Source organism: Panthera uncia, chromosome B1 (genome assembly GCF_023721935.1).
Source record: "Panthera uncia isolate 11264 chromosome B1, Puncia_PCG_1.0, whole genome shotgun sequence".
NCBI classification, from domain to species: domain Eukaryota; kingdom Metazoa; phylum Chordata; class Mammalia; order Carnivora; family Felidae; genus Panthera; species Panthera uncia.
In genome coordinates, this window is record NC_064811.1 from 64,983,690 (window position 1) to 65,006,378 (window position 22,689).

Consider the following 22,689-nt stretch of genomic DNA (forward strand, 5'->3'; position numbering starts at 1 on the left):
AAGAAAGAAAGAAAGAAAGAAAGAAAGAAAGAAAGAAAGAAAGAAAGAAAGGAAGGAAGGAAGATGCTATTAGGCCACAAAAAGACAAGGAGGAGCCTCAAGTGCATATACAACTAAGTGAAAGAATTCAATTTAAAAAAGCTACATACTGTATAATTCCAGCAATATGACATTCTGGAAAAGGGGAAACTATGGAGAAAATGAAAAGACCAGTGGTTGCCAGGGATAGGGTCAGGGGAGATGAACAGGCAGAGCACAGAGAATTTTTAGGATGGTGAAAATACTCTGCATGATTTTATAATGATGGATAAATGTCATTATACATTTCTCTAAACCCATAGAAGGTACAACAGCAACTTATGGTAAACTTTGATGATATATCAATATAGGCTCATCCTTGATTTAAAAAAAAAAAAAAAAAAAAAGGCGCCATTCTGGTGAGTGATGTTGATAATGGTGGAGGCCATGGCTGTGTGGGAACAAGGGGTATATGGAAAAATTTCTGTATTTCCTTCCAAATTTTGTTGCATACCTAAAACTGCTCTAGAAAAAATAAAGTCTTATAAAAATGAGAAAGAAGAGTACCTATCAAGGAAAGGGAGAGGCAGTATTTGAGGCCACCTCCTCACAATTATTTGGCCCCAGTGATTCTCTTCTCGTTTCCTTTTGAAAATGAGTGTAAATAAAACCTTACCTAACAAAAAGCTACATGCAAAAGAGACCTCCATTCTTCGAGGGGGAAAAAATGGTGGGTTATTCTCTTTCCCTTGAAGAGTTCATCTTTCCTTCTCCTAGTTCACCACTAAGCAGCTCTGAATCATCTCTGCCCAGCCATTCATTCACCAAATCTGATTTGAGTACCTATGTTGTAGCAGGAACTGGTACAACTGCCAAAGAGACACAAAAGATACTTATTCTGGGGACGCCTGGGCAGGTCAGTCGGTAAGCAGCCTACTTCGGCTCAGATCATGATCTCGCGGGTTTGTGGGTTGGAGCCCCGCATTGGGCTCTGTGCTGATGGCTCAGAGCCTGGAGCCTGCTTCGGATTCTGTGTCTCCCTCTCTCTCTGTCTCTCCCCCACACATACTCTGTGTCTCTCTGTCTCTCAAAAAATGAATAAAAATGTTGAGGAAATTTTTTAAATTACTTATTCTGATAGAACTTACATTATAGTAAGAAAAAAAGCTGCATTGGCTCCAAATCCTACAGATATAATACAAAATTTAATAATTTCTCATTACAACTAAATTCCACTCCACTGAAACCACTTAGTGGTACCGTCAAGTTTGTATCATGGGTCTCAATGCATTTAAAGTTTTTTTTTTCTATTTGAGTATGACCCATGGGACTTGGGAAATACTAAAGAATTATATGGAATATCAAAGTTTAAGCTAAATATGCTTTTAATATTTGCTATTCATGCCATATATTATAAAAGGGAGATTTTTAATTAACTAATTTGCCCAATCAGTTAAATCAGGCAAGTCAGTCCTGAGATAACACCATAATTTATTCAAATAAGAAACTGTCCAATTTTCATTTCCATGTGTGCTGTAACCCTGATGTCAATGACTGTACTGATGCTGGCTTCTGTTCTAACTCTTCTCTTCCCTAGTCTTTCATTGGAGTTATCGGCAAGGAACAAGATGGGCTGACATGAGTTTCTCATCTTTTCCTAACAGCTTCCATAAAAATTTGTTGAGTTAATGATCTATTTTTTCATGCCAGAGTTTCTGGTGTTGCTAAAGTAGAAATGAAATGGCCAAGAGAAAAGTTGAAAGATGGGGGAACTGCCCTGGATTATCGTCCCCAAAAACTTGAAGGTTGGCTAAATTCAGGCCATAGAATTAGAATAATTCTTGGGAGAATAATTTCTTGAGAATGACTGTATAATTTTAGGGGTGTCTACAGAGACGTTTATGGCAAATAAACACCAATATTTATGAAAATAGCATGTCTAAGGAATCAGAGCATATGAAAACAATCTTTTATATGGTATAAATACAACAATACATATTTATTAATTTGTTTGGAATGGCAACTTCTGCCCTACACCTAAGGCCCCCAAGGAAACAAGAATCATGAAAGCATTCTTAGGTTGCCAGGAACTACAGTATAAAATAAAAGGCCACAGCATGTCTCAATTTACCACTCCATCTGGGTAAGCCACCTTAACTTTTTCCCTAAAACTCAAGAAGTTGGGGCAATTCAGAATTTGAGAAGGTGTTCACTAAACATACACCCTGTTCATATAATTTCTTGTCTCTATATCTAACAAAAATCATTTTTTGAGTACTACTATAAGGCATGCATTTGGTATGCATTTAAGAAATCCTTTGCCTATCTGATTATTAAAATCTACCCAGCATGTAAACCTGTTCCTATAATTATATATGGAGAAAACCATTTAAATGGTTCTAAAGACACCAGTTTTAATCTTAATGCATTCCATTTGATTCACATGTTGGTTACATGTACCTAAATTATCTTCTGAAAGCATTCGTATATAACCCAAATATTTTACAGAACCACAAAAACAATTGTTTTCTTTATCCTCCTACAACAACCTAAAAATGTCAACATAAGCAGCAGTATTTTAAATAGAAACACCTTTTTTGCAGTTGCTGGGTAGGTGGCATTGTGATTAGAAGTACGGACACGAGTCAGATTATCTACATCTGCATTCTACCTCCACCATTTATGAGCTTTGTGGCCTTGCATAAGTTACATAACTTTTCTGTGGCAAAGTCCACATTAGTAATAAGGTGATAACAGCACTTACCTAACAGAGTTGGTGAGAAGATGAAATGAGATCTCTCTATAAAGTGCTCAGTAGGATGCTTGACACATAAAATGCACTCAGTAAATATTATAATCACCATTATGATTAGGTAAACAATATTACTATTTCATGAGCTCGTTCTGTTATGGTTTCATACAAACAGAGCAACCGGTTTTGCATTTTTATAAATGTTTGCAAAAAATCATAAGGCAATAGGCAAAATATTTGTTATGTAAGAACTGGAACTGGAAAAACCTGTGAAACCCACCTGCTAGCACAAAGATATGGTTTCCTGGTTCTCCTTGCTTAATGATGTAACTCCCTTGCTGGTAGTTTCTACCATACATGCATTCCACCATGTCTTTGATCTGCTGAGGATCCAGTCTCTTCAGAAACTGATTTCTATTAAGGGCATCTGTAATGAGCTTCTTCTCGCTGGTGTAATGGCAAAAAGAGATTACGTTACAATTAATGAAAACCATGTTTTGCTATTTAGATTTACCTCATTCAGATTCTAGTACTTACAACTTTTCCAGCCAGGACAAATTGTTCTTCTAGTCCCACCAACACTTGACCCATGTAACTGCCTTACTTTACATGTAAAACCTTTGAACGTATTTTTGAATAGTTTTCTGTAATTGGTATTACATCAATTTTATTATCACTCCTGGCTGCCATCATCACAAGTGTAGCATCTCTCAAGATCCCTAGATTAATGTTAATAACATGATACATGATTTTTTTTTTAGGTGGACAGAAAATCTGGTTGGTTGGTAGAAGGTGTATTTAAGAAACTACAACACAGTACTCATTTTTATTTTCATTTATTCATGTATATTTGCATGCATAGTGCCTATAGTACTAGCTATTTTATATCTTATTTAATCTTTATCACCATCCTGTGAAATAATCACTATTGTTACTTTATGGATAAGTAGCCTAAAAAGCAAGCAACTTATTCCCTCTAGGATTTAAATCCAAGTCTGTGAGTCTGAAGCCTGTATGGCTTCCATTCCATCCCCTGCCTCTTCTGAGCCAAGGCAGTCAGTTCCCTTGGGACTCACTAGGTTAGATCAGACATAGGAGGTGATGGTGGTAGTCTGGGTTTTCCTAGACTTTGACTCTTAGCATATCTAGACTAGACAGAATATGTATTTCCAGTCTCATAACCTGTTCATTCCTCAAATCCAAGGCCCTCTTGTTGATAATCCTGAAATACTCTGTTTTCTTTGGGAAGAGAAGTAGCTTCAAATAATTACCCAATCTTAATTACCATAACTTTCAAATGTTTTAATCAACATACTTTATATGCAGCTGTTATAGAATTATTGAGCTGGCAGAAAAGTGAATTTGTGGGCTAAGTTAGACTCTGCACAACATACTTGCTTTCAGTCAAACTCAGCATGATTTTTTTTTTTTAATTTTTTTTTTTCAACGTTTTTTATTTATTTTTGGGACAGAGAGAGACAGAGCATGAACGGGGGAGGGGCAGAGAGAGAGGGAGACACAGAATCGGAAACAGGCTCCAGGCTCCGAGCCATCAGCCCAGGCCTGACGCGGGGCTCGAACTCACGGACCGCGAGATCGTGACCTGGCTGAAGTCGGACGCTTAACCGACTGCGCCACCCAGGCGCCCCTCAGCATGATTTTTTTATGTAGTTTTTTTTTTAAGTTTATTTTTCAGAGAGAGAGAGACAGACAGAGAGCATGAGTTAGCACAAGCAGGGAAAGGACAGAGAGATGGACAGAGAGAATCCCAAGCAGGCCCCTTGCTGTCAGCTCAGAGCCTGATGCAGGGCTTGATCTCACAAACTGCAAGATCATGACCTGAGCTGAAATCAAGAGTTGGCCGCTTACCTGACTAAGCCACCCAGGTGCCCCAAATTCAGCATGATTTTTAAAAACAGGGTTTTTTTTTTTTTTTTTTCTGCATCTTTCATTCAAACTCTTTCCCATCACTAGCTTTACTGTTTCAAAACTTGTGCTATTTTTCTACACGGAAAGTTCTCAAACATAAAGTAGACATAAAGTAAACTTTCACGGGATTGGATACTTCCTTCAAAACCGCATCCATCAGATCATTAGGCTACATTAAGAAAACAATGAAGAAATTCCTTCTGCCCTATAGTGACTCAGAGCCATACAAACTCTTTTGAGTACTTTGAAAACTTACTTCTTCCTGCAACTAATTTATCACCAAATCTTGTCATTTCTCTTTACAAAATATCATTGTTATCCATTTTATTTTCCATTTTCAAAGATGTCGCCACAGTCCAAGAAAAAAAAAATCTTAGGTCGGAAAACTTTTAATACGTTCTTTTTTAACATTTCAGCTTCTAGCCTCTTTCCCTCATATTCTATTCTATACTATATTATCAGATTAATCTTGCTAAAAAAACCTGATTTCATTCTGATCTCATTTTTTCTTTATCCTCTAAACCCAAAAAAAATCATTCATTTAATATATACTGAGAAAATACTTTTGCTACATGTTCTCAGAGCAAGCAGTAGAACTGTGAACAGTACCAAGAAAGCCCCATCTTTCATGGGCCTTCCATGATCTTGTAACATTCTAGCTAGTGTTTCATCAATGTACACATACCCTAATTTCCCAAAATATGTTCCAAGAAGGGCTCTTCTTTTATAAGCAAGAGTGTGCTGAGTTTGAACAATTTTGGAAATTTACAATGCATACTTTCAGAGTTCAAAGAAATATTTCAGTAAACAAATCTGTTAAACCAATGTTTCCCAAACCTCAATGTCTGTTATATTTACTTCTTCTTTTGGCTTAACTTCTACGAACATTCCATGGAAGTAGTCTGAAAACCCTTTTGCCCATAGAAGAAAATCAATATCCCACAATCTGGTATTCACCATTTCCCACCACATGGCTCTACTCCATCCATCTAGTACTCACTTCATAAAACAAACCCTTTGCTACAGACAGGCTGGTATCTTCATTGTCTCCTATGCCTGCCAGCTTTATGTTTAGGCTTAGCCTCTGTTTTCTCCTCCAGTTTAACTTAATTTCTTCTCCCCTCAACCAGCCCAAACCTTATAATTATCCCATTATGATCTAGGCAAGGATGCTATAGTTCACACAATCTTTTAACTCTACTCTAAACTCTTAGAGTATTATATTCATGTCTATTAAATTCAAAAATTTTATCAAACATTTACTTTGGATATAAAAATTTATTAAACATGGTCCATGGCCTCAAATTCTTTAAACTTAATTTACTGAATAACCATATTATAATATTGTATTATTAGACAAGAGTTGTCTCCATGACTTTTCCTCCAAACCAGATTATAAATCTTTGAGGGACCGGGTCTTCTCTTGAATTATCTGTTTAAGAGGCAACAGATAGCAGTGCCTACAAGTATGAACTTTACTGCTCCTTCTACAACTATGATAGGCAAGCTATTATCAGAACAACTCTCCATACTCACACAACTACAAAAACTAATTAAATTAATATACTGCAAACCTGCTTTGAAAGCACTGGAGACCTATCAACATAACAGCTTGAAAAGCCATGATCCACTAGAGAATATAGGGGCACCTGGGTGGCTCAGACGGTTGGGCATCTGACTTTAGCTCAGGTCACGATCTTGGCGGTTCACCAGCTCAAGACCCACATGGGGCTCTGTGATGACAGCTCAGAGCCTGCAGCCTGCTTCAGATTCTGTCTCCCTCTCTCTCTTCCCCTCCCCAACTCATGTTCTCTCTCTCTCTCTCTCTCTCTCTCTCTCTCTCTATTATTCTAAATGAATAAACATTAAAAAGAGAGAGAGAGAGAGAGAGATAATATGAGCTTGACATTCGTATCTGCTTTTCCCTTCAAGGCATTTGCTGATTTGTAGTCAGCACTGAGCAGAATTTTGGCAGTCTCAAAGGATTGGGAAGACCAGAGTCAATATTCAAGGCACCCCATGAAGGAAGAATCCTGGTAAACATCCAAGATTTCAGATGGGACAACTGCAGGGCTGTAACCTATGAGTAAATACAGCAGCCCAAAGAGGCTAGCTCTGGAAAAGACTGAAAACCAACTTCAAAATGACAAATTCCTATTTTGGTTAAAATGATTTGCCCCTAGCCTGCCTTCCAGAAGCAAAGGTAAGTGTTTTCCATAGGATGTTCACAAAATCTAGAGACTCAAATTTTCTCTAGAGTTTTTCCCTAAAGAGTATCTGGCAAAATATCAAAAGTTACTAGGCATAGCAGGAGAAAAGACCAAATGACTGAAGACCAAGAGAAAAAAGACAACAGAAACCGACCTAACAGACCAAGATATTGTAGGTATCAGACAGACTTTAATAGAATTGTATTTAATTATTTTTAATAAAATCAAAAACAAAATGGAGACTATCAATGGAGAACACAATTTTTTTTGCTTTAATCAAATGGAAATTCCAGAACTGAAAAATACATCATCTGAAGCTTGAAATCCGACAGATGAATTTAAAATCTGCAAGACACAGCTGAAAAGGATTAGAAACTGAACACTATAAGCAGGTAGAATATATCTACATAGGCAGTTAGGGAGAATATAGGATGGAAAATAGTGCAACAAGAACAAAAACAATACAAAACATAGAAGACGTATGAGTCATCACAGAGAATTTGGACATAGGTGTAATTTCTTCCCTGAAGAAAAGGAAAGAATTGGACTGAAACAATATATATAGGGATCATATTTAAGAATCTTCTTAAATCCATGAAAAGATATTGAATCACAGACAAGATACACTATGAACTCCAAACAAAACATATCTTTAAAAAAAACCATACCTAGGATCATCATAGTCAAATTGCTGAAAACCAAATAAAAAGAGAAAAATCTACAATGCAGATAAAGAAGAGATACATTACCTCAAATAACCAACAATATAACTGACTTACTCAACAGAAGTAATGAAAGCCAGATATTTGGAATATCTCCAAAAAGCTTTAAAATGCTTATTTCCAGTATCTTTACCCAGTGAAAATTGCCTTTAAAAATACAAGTGAAATGAATACACTTTAGAATGTCATTCCATTGGCAACAGACTCATAATAGTGGAGAGCTCCACACAAACAAAATGATCCCAGATGGAAACTAATAGACATTAGAAAGAAGCAATGGAAAAAGTAATAATGTGGATGACTAAAGAAAGCTTGTCTTTATAAAGAAGTAATAGCATAATAGCAATGCCGTGTTTAAGTGGTACAGTCACTCTGGAAAACAGTGTGGAGGTTCCTCAAAAAATTAAAAATAGATCTACCCTATGACCCAGCAATAGCACTGCTAGGAATTTACCCAAGGGATACAGGAGTGCTGATGCATAGGGGCACTTGTACCCCAATGTTTATAGCAGTGAAATTATGGAAAGAGCCTAAATGTCCATCAACTGATGAATAGATAAAGAAATTGTGGTTTATATATACAATGGAATACTACTTGACAATGAGAAAGAATAAAATCTGGCCATGTGTAGCAATGTGGATGGAACTGGAGAGTGTTATGCTAAGTGAAATAAGTCAAGTGAAATAAGACAGATACCATATGTTTTCACTCATATGTGGATCCTGAGAAACTCAGCAGAAGACCAGGGGGGTGGGGAAAGGGGGAAAAAAGTTACAGAGAGGGAAGGAGGCAAACCATAAGAGACTCTTAAATACTGAGAACAAACTGAGGGTTGATGGGTGGTGGGGAAGAGGGGAAAGTGGGTGATGGGTATTGAGGAGGGCACCTGGTGGGATGAGCACTGGGTATTGTTTGGAAACCAAGTTGACAATAAATTTCATATAAAAAATAAAAAATAATAAAATAAAATAAAATGTATGATAAATACAATGTTTGAGAACCACAGCCAAGTTGTGAGGAGGGGGAAGGGTGGCAGTAAACATAATTTAAGGTACAGGAAGTGATGCAAGTACTAATCTACATTAGAAATTTAATAAATTATAGAAGATGTTATAATTTAGGGTAACCCCTACAAATCAGCCAAATAATGTTTCAATGGAAGCTAACAGAAAAGAAAATGGAATAATAATATATTTAATTCAGGGATCCTGGGTGGCTCAGTAAGTTGAGTATCTGACTCTTGAATTCAGCTCAGGTCATGATCCCAGGGTGGTGGGATTGAGCTCAGCATCAGGTGCTTAAGATTCTCTCTCTCTCTCCCTCTCCCTCTCCACTTGCTCTCTCTCTCTCTTAAAAAAATTAATAATACATCTAATTTAAAAAGAAACCAAAGAAGTATAACATATAAGAAACAAATAGTATTATGTTAGAGTTAAATGCAAATACTTGTATTTACTTAGAGACAAAAACACTAAACACTAAGACTGTCAGATTGAAAAATGAAATAGAGTAAAAAGGAAATACTAAATGTGTGTTACTTATAAGAAGCATGCTTTAAAGATAATGACATAGAAAGGCTGAAAGTAAGAAGGTAGAAAGAGATGTTTATACTATGTAAACACCAATTATGAAGAAAATGTTTCTTGATACTGGAAAGTAGAGTGCAACAAAAATTACATTTCCAGAAATAGAGAGGGATATTTCATATTGGTATGATCAGGAAGATATAAATATTTCTAAATGTGTATGCAATTAATTAAATAGCCTCAAAATATAGAAAAAAAATTGACAAAAATAAAAGAAGAAATAAATGAATCCACAATTAGGAGATTTTAACACATCCCTCTGAGTAACCAATGGAAAAAGTTGATGAAAATTAGTTAGAACATAGTTCTAAACAATTGACTATCAAACTTAATTTCTTGACCTCACTGATATTTCAAAAGATTGCATTCAACAAATTCAGAACACACATTCTTTTCAAGTGCACAAAAACCTTCATCAATGTTGACCATATGGCGGGCCATAAAGCAAGTCTCAAAAATACAAAATATGTTCTTTGAATACAGTAGAATTAAGCTAGGGAAATCAATAACAAAGCATAATCAAAAAATTCTCAAATGTTTGAGAATTGAGTGTGAATTGAAAATTGAACATTTTTTGAGCAATTTATTTCTAAATAGCCCTCTGATCAATGATTAAATTAGAAGGAAAAATCAGATAATATTTTGAAATAAATGATAAATATGTGACATGCCAAAAATTGTGAGGAGCACATAAATCATGCTAAGAAACTTACAGTATTAAAGAGATACATTAGAAAAGAAGAAAGATAAGATTGAATAACTTAAGTGTCCACCTAAAAGCGCTAGAAAAAAAGGTGAACTCAGAAAAGGGAGAAGGAAATAAACAATGAAATGGAAGCAGAAAATAGTAAAACAGAAAAAAAAGTACAATAAAGAGAACCAACACATACAATTTATGTGTTTATAATTATTAATATTAACATATAATTTAACATATAAATAACATATAATTTAACATATAAACATATATATTAACATATAATTATCAATATCAAATATAAGAAGGGAGACATCCCTATAGATATTATAGATATGAAAAAAATGAATGGATAGTGTAACCAATTCTTGAAAATTTAGATGAAATGAAAAACTTCCAAGAAAAATGCAACAAACCATATCTGACACAAGAAGTAAAAATTAGCAATTACAAATTAAATAAAAGATAAAAATATCTCACAAAAGGAATTCTAGACCCAGATGACACTACCACTAAGTTTTCCAGACACTTAAGGAAAAATAACATTAATCTTATATAATCTTTTCCAGAAAATAAAAAAGCATAATTTTTCCCAACTTACTTTATAGTATGAGAATAGCCTGAGAACAAAACCCACATCACAAGAAAGAAAAATTAAAGGCTAATATCCCTAATGATGGTAAGTGCAAAGTCAGAAAACAAAACAAGTATATAAAGTAAGTATTCTAAATCACACTGAAAATTAACTGATGTAATTAACCACACAAAAAGAATAAAGGATTAAAAAACTGCAAAATATTATTGGATGCAGAAAAAGTATTTGATAAAATTAAACACCTATATATTATTTCTAAATTTTATTTTTTTAAGTTTTATTTAAGTAATCTTCACACCCCATGTGGGGCTCAAACTCATGACCCCAAGATTAAGTGTTACATGCTCCTCTGACAGCCAGCCAGGCCACCCGGTTTCTAAATTTTAAAAAAGCCCTTAGCAAATTAGGAATAGACTGGAATGGAATGTCCTTAATCTGAACATTATCTACAAAATTATAAAACATTATCTACAAAACAAAACAAAAAACAGAAATCATTATCTCACACCGTAAAATACTGAAAGTTTCCCTCCAGATATCAGAAATGGGCTGTTTCAATTTGACCCTGAACCAGAAGTCTGAGCAAATTTAATAAGGTGAGTGGGAAAAATAATCACAAAGAAAAAAAAGAAAAATATAAAAGATGTAAGCATAGGAAAAGAAATAAAATTGCCATTCCTTCTAAAGACACGTTGCATAAGTGAGAGATTCAAAAGGATGTACAAGTAAACTATCAAAATTAACAAGTTATTTCAACAATCTCACTGGATACAAGCTCTCCAAACAATTCAATTATATTTCTATATCCCAGCATCAAATAATTAAAAATGAAAGTTTAAAAATTACATCATTTTAACAAGATAAAAAAATCAACTATACAGGGTTGCATGTAACAAAAGTGTGTGAGACCCCCACAGAGAAGTACAAAATATTGAGAGAAATGAAAAAGAAACAAATGGAAGCATATATCATAGATGTGGATGAGAAGACTCAATTTTTTAATGATATCAATTTTACTAAAATTGATCAAGGTCTATTAAATCCCAATTGACATTCTGAGAAAAAATTTATGAAAATTAACAAGCTGATTCTAAAATTCTTAGTCATAAAAGGCCGAAGAATAGCCATTACAACACTGAAGGACAACAACAAAGTTGTCAGACTTAAAGTAATGGGTACCAAGAATTATTATAAATCAAAATTATTAAGAGAAGATACTCTTGGCACCAGAATGGACAATAAAGACCTTGGGAACAGAATTGAAAGTCAAAAAAACCCAGCTACACATACATAGATACTTAATTTATTTTTTTTTAATTTTTTTCAATGTTTACTTATCTTTGAGAGGCAGAGAGACAGAGAACAAGCAGGGAGGGGCAGAGGGAGAGGGAGACACAGAATCTGAAGCAGGCTCCAGGCTCTGAACTGTCAGCACAGAGCCCGATGTGGGGCTTGAACTCACAAGCCGTGAGATCATGACCCGAGCCCAAGTCGGATGCTTAACCGACTGAGCCACCCAGGTGCCCCCATAGATACCTAATTTAAGACAACAGTTATACTGCAGAGCTATGGGGAAAAACAGACATCAATGGAAAATATATACTTCTAAAAAGGGCTCACCCTTGTTTGTTTGTTTGTTTGTTTGTTTTTCCTTTACTTATTTTGAGAAAGAGAGAGAGCACAAGTAGGGGAGGGTCAGAAAGAGAGAAAGAATCCCACACAGGCTTAACACTGTCAGGCGGATGTGGGGCTCAAATTCACGAACCATGAGATCATGACCTGAACCGAAATTGGATACTCAACCCACTGAGTCACCCAGACGCCCCTCCCTCGTTAATTATCAAGGAAAAGATAACCCAAACCATAGCAAGATACCACAACATACCCACCAGAATGGCTAAAATGAAAAAGACTGACAATGCTAAATGCCATTGAGGATGCAGAGTAATTTAATACTCATAGATTACTGGTGGGAGTATATATTTGTTCAACCGCTTGGGAAAATTGCTTGACAATCTATATTAAATGTGAACTTAGACACCATGTACTACCCAGCAATTCCACTCCTAGATATATACCCATCATAAATCATATATATACATGACATAATGTGTATATAGAGAGAGATACAGATATAGGTAAACATATACAGAGAGAGAGACATGCAAAAATGTTCATGGAAGTCACACTCAAAATTGCTAAATACCAAAATTAACCAAATGCCCAACAATAGAATTGATAAACTGTGGTATAATTAATGAATTACGGCTACATAACATTAACATAAATGAATCTAGCTATGTAAACCAAACAAGCTAGATTCTGTAGAGTACATACTCTTTAAATCCATTAAAATACAATTCAAAAATAGGCAAAAAGTTACCTATAATAATACTAGGAGAGACAATGGCTGCCTTTGAGGTAGTTAATGGGTATAGAGTAGAAGGGAGAAAGAGGGGCTGTGGTGCTGGGAATGTTCTATTACCTGATCTGTTTGTTGGTTACCTGTGCTTGTTCACTTCATGATCTGTGTACTTCACTGAAAAGTTAATTTTAAAAAACAACAAAAAAAATTTAGGGTTTGTTTATTTACTTTTGAGAGAGACAGAGACAGCATGAGCAGGAGAGGGGCAGAGAGATAGAGGGAGAGAGAGAACGCCAATCAGCACAGAGCCCGAAGTGGGGCTCGAACCCATGAAACCATGAGATCATGACCTGAGCTGAAACCAAGAGTCAGACACTTAACCGACTGAGCTACCCAGGCACCCCTTAAAAAATAAAATATTAAAAAAATATATGGCTTTGGGGCGCCTGGGTGGCTCAGTCAGTTGGGCTTCCAACTTCAGCTCAGGTCATGAACTCACAGTTTGTGGGTTCGAGCCCCGCATCAGGCTTTGTGCTGACAGCTTAGAGCCTGGAGCCTGCTTTGGATTCTGTATGTGTGTCTCTCTCTCAGCCCCTCCCTCACTCGTGCTGTCTTTCTCTGTCTCAAAACTAAAACTAAAAATAAAACATTAAATATATAATCCTAGGTTCGAATCTCCGCTCTGCCACATCCTAGCTGTACAACCTTGGACAAGTCACTGAACCCTTCCAAATTTCCCACTTGTCCTCCATGAACAGAGCATGGTAATCAGATCTACTTTTTAGGAATATCATGCACACTAACTAAGATAAGCTGCCAATAAATACTTTAAAAATGGCAGCAGTAGAAGCTGGTAATAGCAGTACTCATGGCACGTTTTTGGAGGGCAAGAGTGGAATGGGAAAGAAACCAGGGAGAAACAAAGAGGCTCAGTTCAGTTCAAAGTTCCTCCAGCAGGGCTGAATCTCCAGTTCGTGCACATTGGCAGCAGCATCGGTGATCTTTCCTGTAATCCTTTTACATCCCCCACTTTCATAACCGACATTCTTGGAAGCAATACATTTCTGTTCTCTAAGCTGCTTCGGGAAGTTTAACTTGTCAAAGTCCACCAACAGTTCTTGGTATATAGGGTGTTCCATCTTCTTTCTCTGGTCCTGAATATTAGAGGCCTCTGTTCCCACTGTTTGCTTTTGTTGGGTCATAGCACGTAACCCTGCAACCTTCTTTGCATAAGGCTCAGTGCAAAGCAGGGGCCAGTGGCCTCTGCCTTCTCTGTCATCTCTCAAGAATTTCTTGTGAGCATAGAAGCTGAGGCCATACAACCCATGTGGTGTTTCATAGCTTAATTACATATACAAATAGAAAGCATATTGTAAAGCATATTTATCAAGGGCACTAGATCTGAAGCTGTAATGCCAGGGTTTGATTCCTAATTCTGCCCCTTATGAACTGTAGAACCCTGGGCAAGTCATTTAATCTCCAGTTTTCTCAGCTGTAAAATGATAATAAACACAGTCTACAGGGCATAGGATTTCCATGACAGTTTAATGTGTTCACAATGTAAACCTCTAAGAACAGCGCCCTACACATAAAATATATTACCTAAGGGACAGCTATTACTCTTATAAGTCAGCAAGTTACCAGCAATATAAAAACCTTCGAGTCAAAACAGCCCTAAAAACTATACTGAAGACTGCCTTTATTTAAGGGAGACCCTACACAATGTCAGTCAAACTACTGGCAGTCCTCCTGTTCGGCCTCCCCATGCTCAGAGCACCCTTGGCCCACTGAACTACTCGCAGGTCCCCAAATGGGCCAAGCCCCTTGTCTCCCTGCCAGCGATTCCTCCATTCAAATCCATCTCAAGATCCTCTTGTCCATGAAACTTTCCCCGATCCCACGAGGCATAGTACCTTCCCTCCTTTCTTTGTACACCCACCTCTTAGAATATGAACCACACAAGACTGTAATACATTTTAGTTTCCCCAAAGAGACTGCAATCTCCGATGCTGTGACTATGCTTTCTTGAACATCCTCTTATTTATCTAAAACCTACAAGCTCACCTGGCAAACAGGAGGAACTCAACAAGATTAAGAAAGCTAAAGCACATTCCAATTCTTCCTTCTCCGATGGCTCAGTCGGCTGAGCATCCGACTTTGGCTCAGGTCACGGTCTCAAGGTTCCTGAAGTTCAAGCCTTGCATCGGGCTCCATGCTGACGGTGCAGAGCCCGCTTCGGATTCTCTGTCTTCCTCTCTCTCTCTCTGCCCCTCCCCCGCTTGTGCACGCTTTCTCGCTCTCTCCTTCTCTCTCTCTCTCTCTCTCAAAAATAAATATACATTTAAAAAATTTCTTTCTCCTAGTTTAAAAATTATGGGTACAGAGACAAGGATGGAGACAAGAAATGTCAGTACCTTACCAAACAAGACACAGATAATAAGCATAGAAGCATCTCTTTAATTCCTTCTTCCAAATATCTTTTGAGTAATAAACCAACAAGAAAACAAAAATAAGTGCACAAGTTTATTATTTGAGAAACTAGCATGTGAAAGATGAGGTCATTCCATGTGTAATCAGAAAATGGGCATGACTCTCCGGTCAACTTTCTTACCCTATTGCCCATGTAATTAAATACGGTTGTAATCTAATCATGTTCACTGTTACTTCATGCTCACAACAAAGATTTCTCTCTCCCTTTCTTACGTGTGTGCAGATGATCCTATTCCCATGAGCATCAGAGAACAGAGGTTAATAACGAAATGTTGAAAACAACTAAAATTTACAAGGAAGTTAATCTGACACACTCAATGATATGCATAATCATCATTGTGCTGCATGGTAATTAGGTAGAAATGGTAAACAGTTCCCTTAAAAGTCTGTAATGAGTATTGCTCTTAAATCATCAAACTGAACATTTCAGGAGTCAGCTGCAGGGAGGCCTGTTCCTATAACAAATACTGGCTCCCAATCGTCACTGCACATTACGACCGTCTGGGGAGATTTTACAAATCCTAATACCCAGGGCGCTCACCTCAAACCAATTTAATAGGACTCCCTGGTGGTTGAACCTCAAGCATCAGTATTTTTTACCACTCCCCAGGTGATCACAATGTGCACTTAAGGTTAAGAATTACAGCTGTAAACAAGAAGATGCAAGGGAGCTTGAAACTGTCTTTTCCCTGTATTCCCACTGCACTGGGAACACGACTCCATTGAAGGTTCATTGCGCAATCAATCATTTACTATCAAATAATTAACAATGATTGATTAATTAACAATAATCAATTAACGTTTGTCGCAGGACTTTTCCATATCTTATTCTCTGCCGCAATATTACAAATAAACACAGAAATGAGAAAATCATTACTCCCCTGTCCCTTCTCCCAGGAAACCATACAGAACCTGAAACATGTCCTAGCCAGGCCACTGGGGCAATGCTGTCAAGTCAGCCCCAAGACTCTGGACTTTTGTTTTAATTGTGGCAAAATATACATTATATAAACTGTACCATTTTAACCATTTTTAAGGGCATAGTGCAGTGGCATTAAGTATATTCTCATTGTTTTGCAATTATCATCACCATTCATCTCCAGAACTTTTCTCATCTTCCGAAACTAAAACTCTGTACCCATGAGACAATAACTCCCATTCTCTGCTCTTCCCAGCCCCTGGCAACTTCCAACTCTACTTTATGTCTCTACAAATTTGATTACTCTAGGTACGCCATATAAGTGGATTAATACGATATTTGTCTTTTTGGGTCTGACTTACTCACTTTGCATAACGTCTTCAAGGTTCATTCATGTTGTAGCACAAAACAAGAAGGAATTTTGTTTATCTATTCATTCATCAGTGGACATTTGGGTTGTCTCCACATTTGGGCTGCTATAAATAGCTCACAACATGCTGCTAGGAACACACATGTACAAGGCTCTGGACTTTTTATACATAGCTTTACATACCCAGCATGGCCAACATTCTTAGCCAGAGAATCTCACATCAGGGAAACACAAGGGCCTAGTGTAGTATGCAGAATTCTAAGATGGCCCCATGATCTCCACCCCCTGGTGTCAAGCCTTGTATAATCCCCAACCTTGAGTGATATGGAACCAGTGATTTGCTCCTTGACAACATTATATGGCAACAGTGATGGGAGGGTCAGCCCATATGTGTAACATAAGATTTCATCTTAGTCAACTGTAAAGAGACTCTCCAACTTCCCCTGAAGAAGTATGCCATGCTGTGAATGGGCCTGGGGAAAAGAATATGGCTAGGAACTCTGGGCAGCCACTAGGAGCTGAGAGAAGCCTCTGCTGACAGCCTGAAAGAAAATGGGGACCTCAGTCCTACAACCACAAGGAACTGAATTCTGCCAACAGTCATGTGAGCTTGGAGGAGGACTTCTTCCACTAGAAAGCTCTAGAAAGGGACATAGCCAGCTGACTCTTTGACTACAGTCTTGTGAAACCCTGAGAAGATGACCTAATTGCTGTGCCTAAATGCCTGACCCATGGAAACTCTGAGACACAAATATGTGTTGTTTTAAGCTGTCAGGTTTGTGGTAGGTTATCACACAGCAATAGAAAACTAATATACCTTGGTTTCCCTAGTTTCTATTACCTATTCACTTTTTACCCCCCTTTTCCTCATCCAGTCTAGAAAAAGGGAACTCAAAGCTACAGATCTTTCTTTCTTTCATATTTCCCAGAGCTTGATCTATAAACCCCAAAAAGATGATAAAAACTGCTGCCTAAAATTTACCAATTAAAATTAATTTGACATGACAAACATCTACTCCTGGAAGGACTGAATGGAAATTAAGAGTTCTTGATCACTCACATTTTACTATGAATTATATACATAATATCCTCTGTCCATTCCTAGCTATAGGTCTCAAAACAAAACAAAATAAAAAACAAACAAACAAAAATCCTGTCAAACAAGACTGCACTAAAATGTCTATAACTAAAAAATAATTCAAAGGAGAGTCAAGGAGGGGAGGAGACAAATAATTTTAAAATGAGATTTTAAGAAAAGGAAACGGTTTTAATCAAAAGATAAATACAAGAAATGTATCTTCACAGAGAAGGTACTTCCAAAAAAAGTCTAAAAACTGAAAAGCTTTATCCTGGGCTTCACATATTTTCCCTTTCCTGAGAATTCTGTTGCAGTTCAAACCCTAGAAAAACAAGGTGACAGGAGCAGAGCTGCTCAGGCTTCCAGAAAGAAAAGGGAGGCTCCTCTGGAAGCTGCACTGCTCATTAGGAGGCAAAGGTCAATGGCAATGCTTCCCTCTGATCCAACAAGCCCCGAGGATAAAAAAAAAAAAAAATTCACTGTTTTCTTGACTCTACTATTTCTACTACACTCTTCCTGCGAATCTAGCAAGGAAATGGGTAGTGTGCAGAAAGGCATGCAATGTCTGTAAGAAAAAAACCGAGTTAGAAGGCACTTTGAAGATGTAAATGAGGGGCGCTGGAGGCTACTGCTCAGGCTTTCAGGACAGTGGTTCAGGGCGAGCACTGCTAAATTCATCTGGAGGAACTTATTTGTAGCCAAGCAGACCCACAAACTACTACAAATATTGTATAAATTAATATGATAGCAAGCAAAATAAAATGAGTATAGGTTTCAGAGTGGCTCTAATTAAGTAGCAGATGTCCTGACAACGAGGTGAGGCTAAACAGCTTTACACTACTAATGGTGGCCATGGGCTAGTTACTTATGCCTGCTAAGCTGCAGGCAATGACACTTGGGTGGCAGGTTTACTGTGAAAATAAATGAGGTTAATTCTAACTTCAGTCATAGTGCAGTGTGCCTGCCTTGTGATGGCTACTTGAGATTGGTACTGGTGGCCACTGACTACTCTCATACTAAGAATGGAGGAAAATTTGGAGGGAACAAAATAAAAGTCTACATGAAGGGCACCTGGGTGGCTCAGTCGGTTAAGCATCCGGCTTCAGCTCAGGTCATGATCTCACGGTTCATGGGTTCAGGCCCTACATCAGGCTCTGTGCTGACAGCTCAGAGCTGCTTCAGATTCTGTCTCCCTCTCTCTCTACCCATTCCTTGCTCATGATCTCTATCTCAAAAATAAATAAACATTAAAAAAATTTATAAAAGTATACATGAAAGAAATGGGAGAGAGGAGACAGAAAGACATACAGAAAAGGGAAGCAAAAGAGGAAGAAAAACAAAATTCAAGAATGAGCTTCTCTGATTAAGAAATTCAATATTCAATAAATATTTGCTGAATTGAATGTGTTAACCTGAGGACTAAAGGAAATCTTGGACATTACATAGCTGCGAGCCAAGGCTACTGGTCTTTGGGTGGTATAAGAACATCACAGTACCTGCTAGGACTCTCAGGCACGTAGACCACAAGGTGAGGGGTGGCTTGGAGTCAGCTGGGAACTTACACAAGCACTTGGACTCTTGACTGTTCGCAGCAATGAGTCCTTGAGTGCCCAGCGTGTTCCGAGGCTTAAGGAAACATTTTTCCTAACACCTGGCAACTGGCAGACTGACAGATTTGAGGATCAAGTGAGAAGGAACAAAGAGGGGCTATGAACCAAGCAGAAGATCATCACAGAAGCTGCGAGAGGGCCCGAGTGTGGGTGTGCAATGAGAAGGAGCCCAGGGCCTTTGGCTCTTAGACAGAAAGAAGGAAAGTCAGAGGCAGGAAGTGAGAGGGACTGGGGCCAGGACTCAGAAAGTCTGCCAAAACCTACTTAACTTCACCAAGATGTCCAGGCAACTGCCACCTAATTCTAGGCAGGTTCCTCAACTTGCCTGCACTCTTTACCTCTCCTTTTTTTTTTTTTAAACAGCACCACCCTCCCCCACTTCCCCTCCACACACACCCCCAAGGGCAGCCATTCACACTGCAGGCTGCACTTTCTGTTTGAGCTGTGCACACCGTGGTAGAGAACACACACTGGGCATCAGGCAGACACAGATTTAAAACCTGGTTCAAGGAACTACCAACACCAGGACCTTGAGCAAATTGTTGAATGACTCTGAACTTTCATTGCATCTTCTTTGACGCAATGGAAGAGCAACACTCACCTCATTAGGCAAGTGTCCTACCTCCATGAGATAACATTGAGAAAACAACAGACATCTAGCAGTTAACCAGTAATGGTTTTCCTACTTCATCCTTGAGTAGGTAGGTCTGATTGGGGTGTCTAAATGCACACCATTTCTGTAGAACAGAACCTCTGTTTTCAAACATTTTGACAACTTTCATCAGACACATCACCCCGCTGCCATCACCCACAGCTTCTTGTTATCAGATCACCCCACAACTGGACTTTTCTCTTCTTTCTTTCCTTACATAGGGAGTTTCATTTTCTGCTTTTCAGAAGACTCAAGTTAAGGCAATAGTATTTATAAGCATATGCACAAATTTTTTAACTATCCAACTGATTATTAAAAGTCTGTACATATGTTCTTTAAAATATTTAATAATCTATTGATGTGAAATCTAGACATGGAACTTCTGAAAAAGCAGCATCTAAGTCGCTATTTTGTGGAAGTAAAAAAAAAGTTTCTTTCCCTCCCATAGGCAGCAAGATTTTCCTCTACTGCGAACTGAGAACAGGGCAGCACTTTCTGGAAGCATAATTTTCTGGGAGAAATAACAATAGCCAGAAGCAGTTTGTAATCATACAAAAAAAAAAGCATTAGAAAAGCATCTATTTCTAATTATATATTTGAATTTTTACAAGACTTCCCAACTAAAATGTAATTTTCATCTTGGAAAAGTGGTATAGAGGAGTCGTTAGAACAGACTTGAGATAGCAGATGTTCTGGTTTTGAATACTGGTTCTGATATTAAAAGCTGTGTAATCTTGGGCAAGTAATTAAACTTTGCATGTCCTAGTTTCCTCATGTATAGAACAGGGTGAAAATAATCATATCTATCGTATAGGTTTGTTGTGAGAATTAAATAATCCAGTATTTGTGAAGCATTCAGGATGGTGCCCAGCACATAATTAGGGATATAAAAATGCTATTATTATTACTATTCTTAGTCATTCCATACAAACACTCCTGCCCAATAAAGGAGCTACATTTCTATACTGCACATTCAAATGCTCAGCCCTGCTTTACAAAGGAAACACAAATAATAACAACCATACTCTTCCTCAATCCCTTGATGTAGATCTTATTTAAATGGATGACTCACTAGCATTTTCCACTTTTACCTATTCTGCTCCTGGGATGGGAGTGACAAATGAAACTAATTGTCCTTCCTAAAACTAGAGTCAACGTCTGAAGTCAGATGGCAAGTCTTTGTTTTATCTTTCCTTTTCAGGGAAGAACAATGGTTTCAAATGATAGTTTTTGCATTCTTAGCGAAAGGCAGTCATACTAGCAACTTGCCAGATGTCTCTGATTAATTTGCCTGTGTTCCACCAGACATTCAGCATGAGCTTGTAATTTTGCTCTGCCAATGCTGAAGTTTGCTAAACAATGTCTACATAAACAGAAAATTCAATTTCAGTGAAAGGTCTGACCTCTGAATACATGGTTGTCTTGGTACTCAAGGCAGGTCAGACATGGACAGAAATGCTATCTGAACTCTTCCTCACCCTCCTTTGCCAGTGACATTCAGTTCTCAGTCTTGAGAAGCACTGTACTCATTTGGGAACCCACTCATGCCCCCCACGGATACCACAGTCTATGCTATCAGGTGGATCAAGTCCATTCCCTGTATCCTCTTCACACAGGCCCGAGCTCTGAGGATCCAGCACTTGGTGAATTGATGCAATGGATAAGTTCTGCTCAGCTATGCTTGGAAGAAGCCAGGAAGCACCATTGTTCTTCCCACCAAGCAGTGCGGCATATCAAAATAAATCAGGCTGGTACCTAAACTGGCCTGACTTGAGGCCTTTGATTTTTGTGGGGAGTTCTAAGTACTAGGATTGTAAATGAAAATAACTGGTTTCAAGGTCAAGAATCTTGGATTCTAATCTTAGTTCTGCCACTTACCATGGCATATTCGGCAACTCTCCTGCACCTGCTTCCCCCCTTCTCCAAGAAAAGGGGTAGCATGAAACAATCTCTAAGGTTCTTCTAGCTCTAAATCCTCTGCTGTTTACCATAATAGATTTAAATCAGAGATCAGAGCATTTGACATACTGGAGTGCTCTGACTCATCATGATTTATGATACTTCAATAAGGCTGAGTACCTGTTATAGAAACAGTCTATGTGCCCACATAATTGCATGCTTCAGAAGCTCAAAAATGGTCAGTAGGTACAAAGCCAAGTCACTGAAAAAGACTATGATATACTGTTGGTTCAGTGCAGTTTAAGAGTGACCCTATTGTGCCCACTTCAATCTGACAGGCACATTCTCATTTTCTGTGGCCTTGCCCTAAAACTGAACACAGGTCCTATGTTGTCTACATAGTTTTCCCAAACTTCTCTAGGTCATAATCCCCATCTCAGAAGATAGGAGTTCCAGTCAAAAACACATAATCTATTTCCAAAGAAGATATGCAAATGGCTAACAGACACAAGAAAAGATGCTCAACGTCACTAATCATCAGAGAAATATAAATCAAAACCAAAATGAGATATCACCTCATACCAGTCAGAATGGCTATTATCAAAAAGACAAGAAATAACAAGAGTTAGTAAGCATGCAGAGAAAAGGGAACCCCCAGACACTGTTCTTGGGAATGTAAATCAGTGCAACCACTATGGAAAACAGTACGGAGGTTCCTCAAACAATTAAAATAGAAATACCCTACAATCCAGTATTGCACTGCTGGGTATTTACCCAAAGGAAACGAAAACACTAA

The 22,689-nt window shown here is 37.8% G+C and overlaps 1 protein-coding gene across 1 annotated transcript in view; it reads right to left on the bottom strand.

Moving 5' to 3' along the window:
* The window catches only part of PRKG2 (protein kinase cGMP-dependent 2), a 93,758-nt gene that overhangs the window by 67,523 nt on the left and 3,546 nt on the right, over positions 1 to 22,689 (bottom strand). The window contains exon 2 of the mRNA XM_049630717.1: positions 3,051 to 3,217. Coding sequence (XP_049486674.1) covers positions 3,051 to 3,217 — 167 coding nt within the window. The remainder of the gene's footprint in view (positions 1 to 3,050; positions 3,218 to 22,689) is intronic.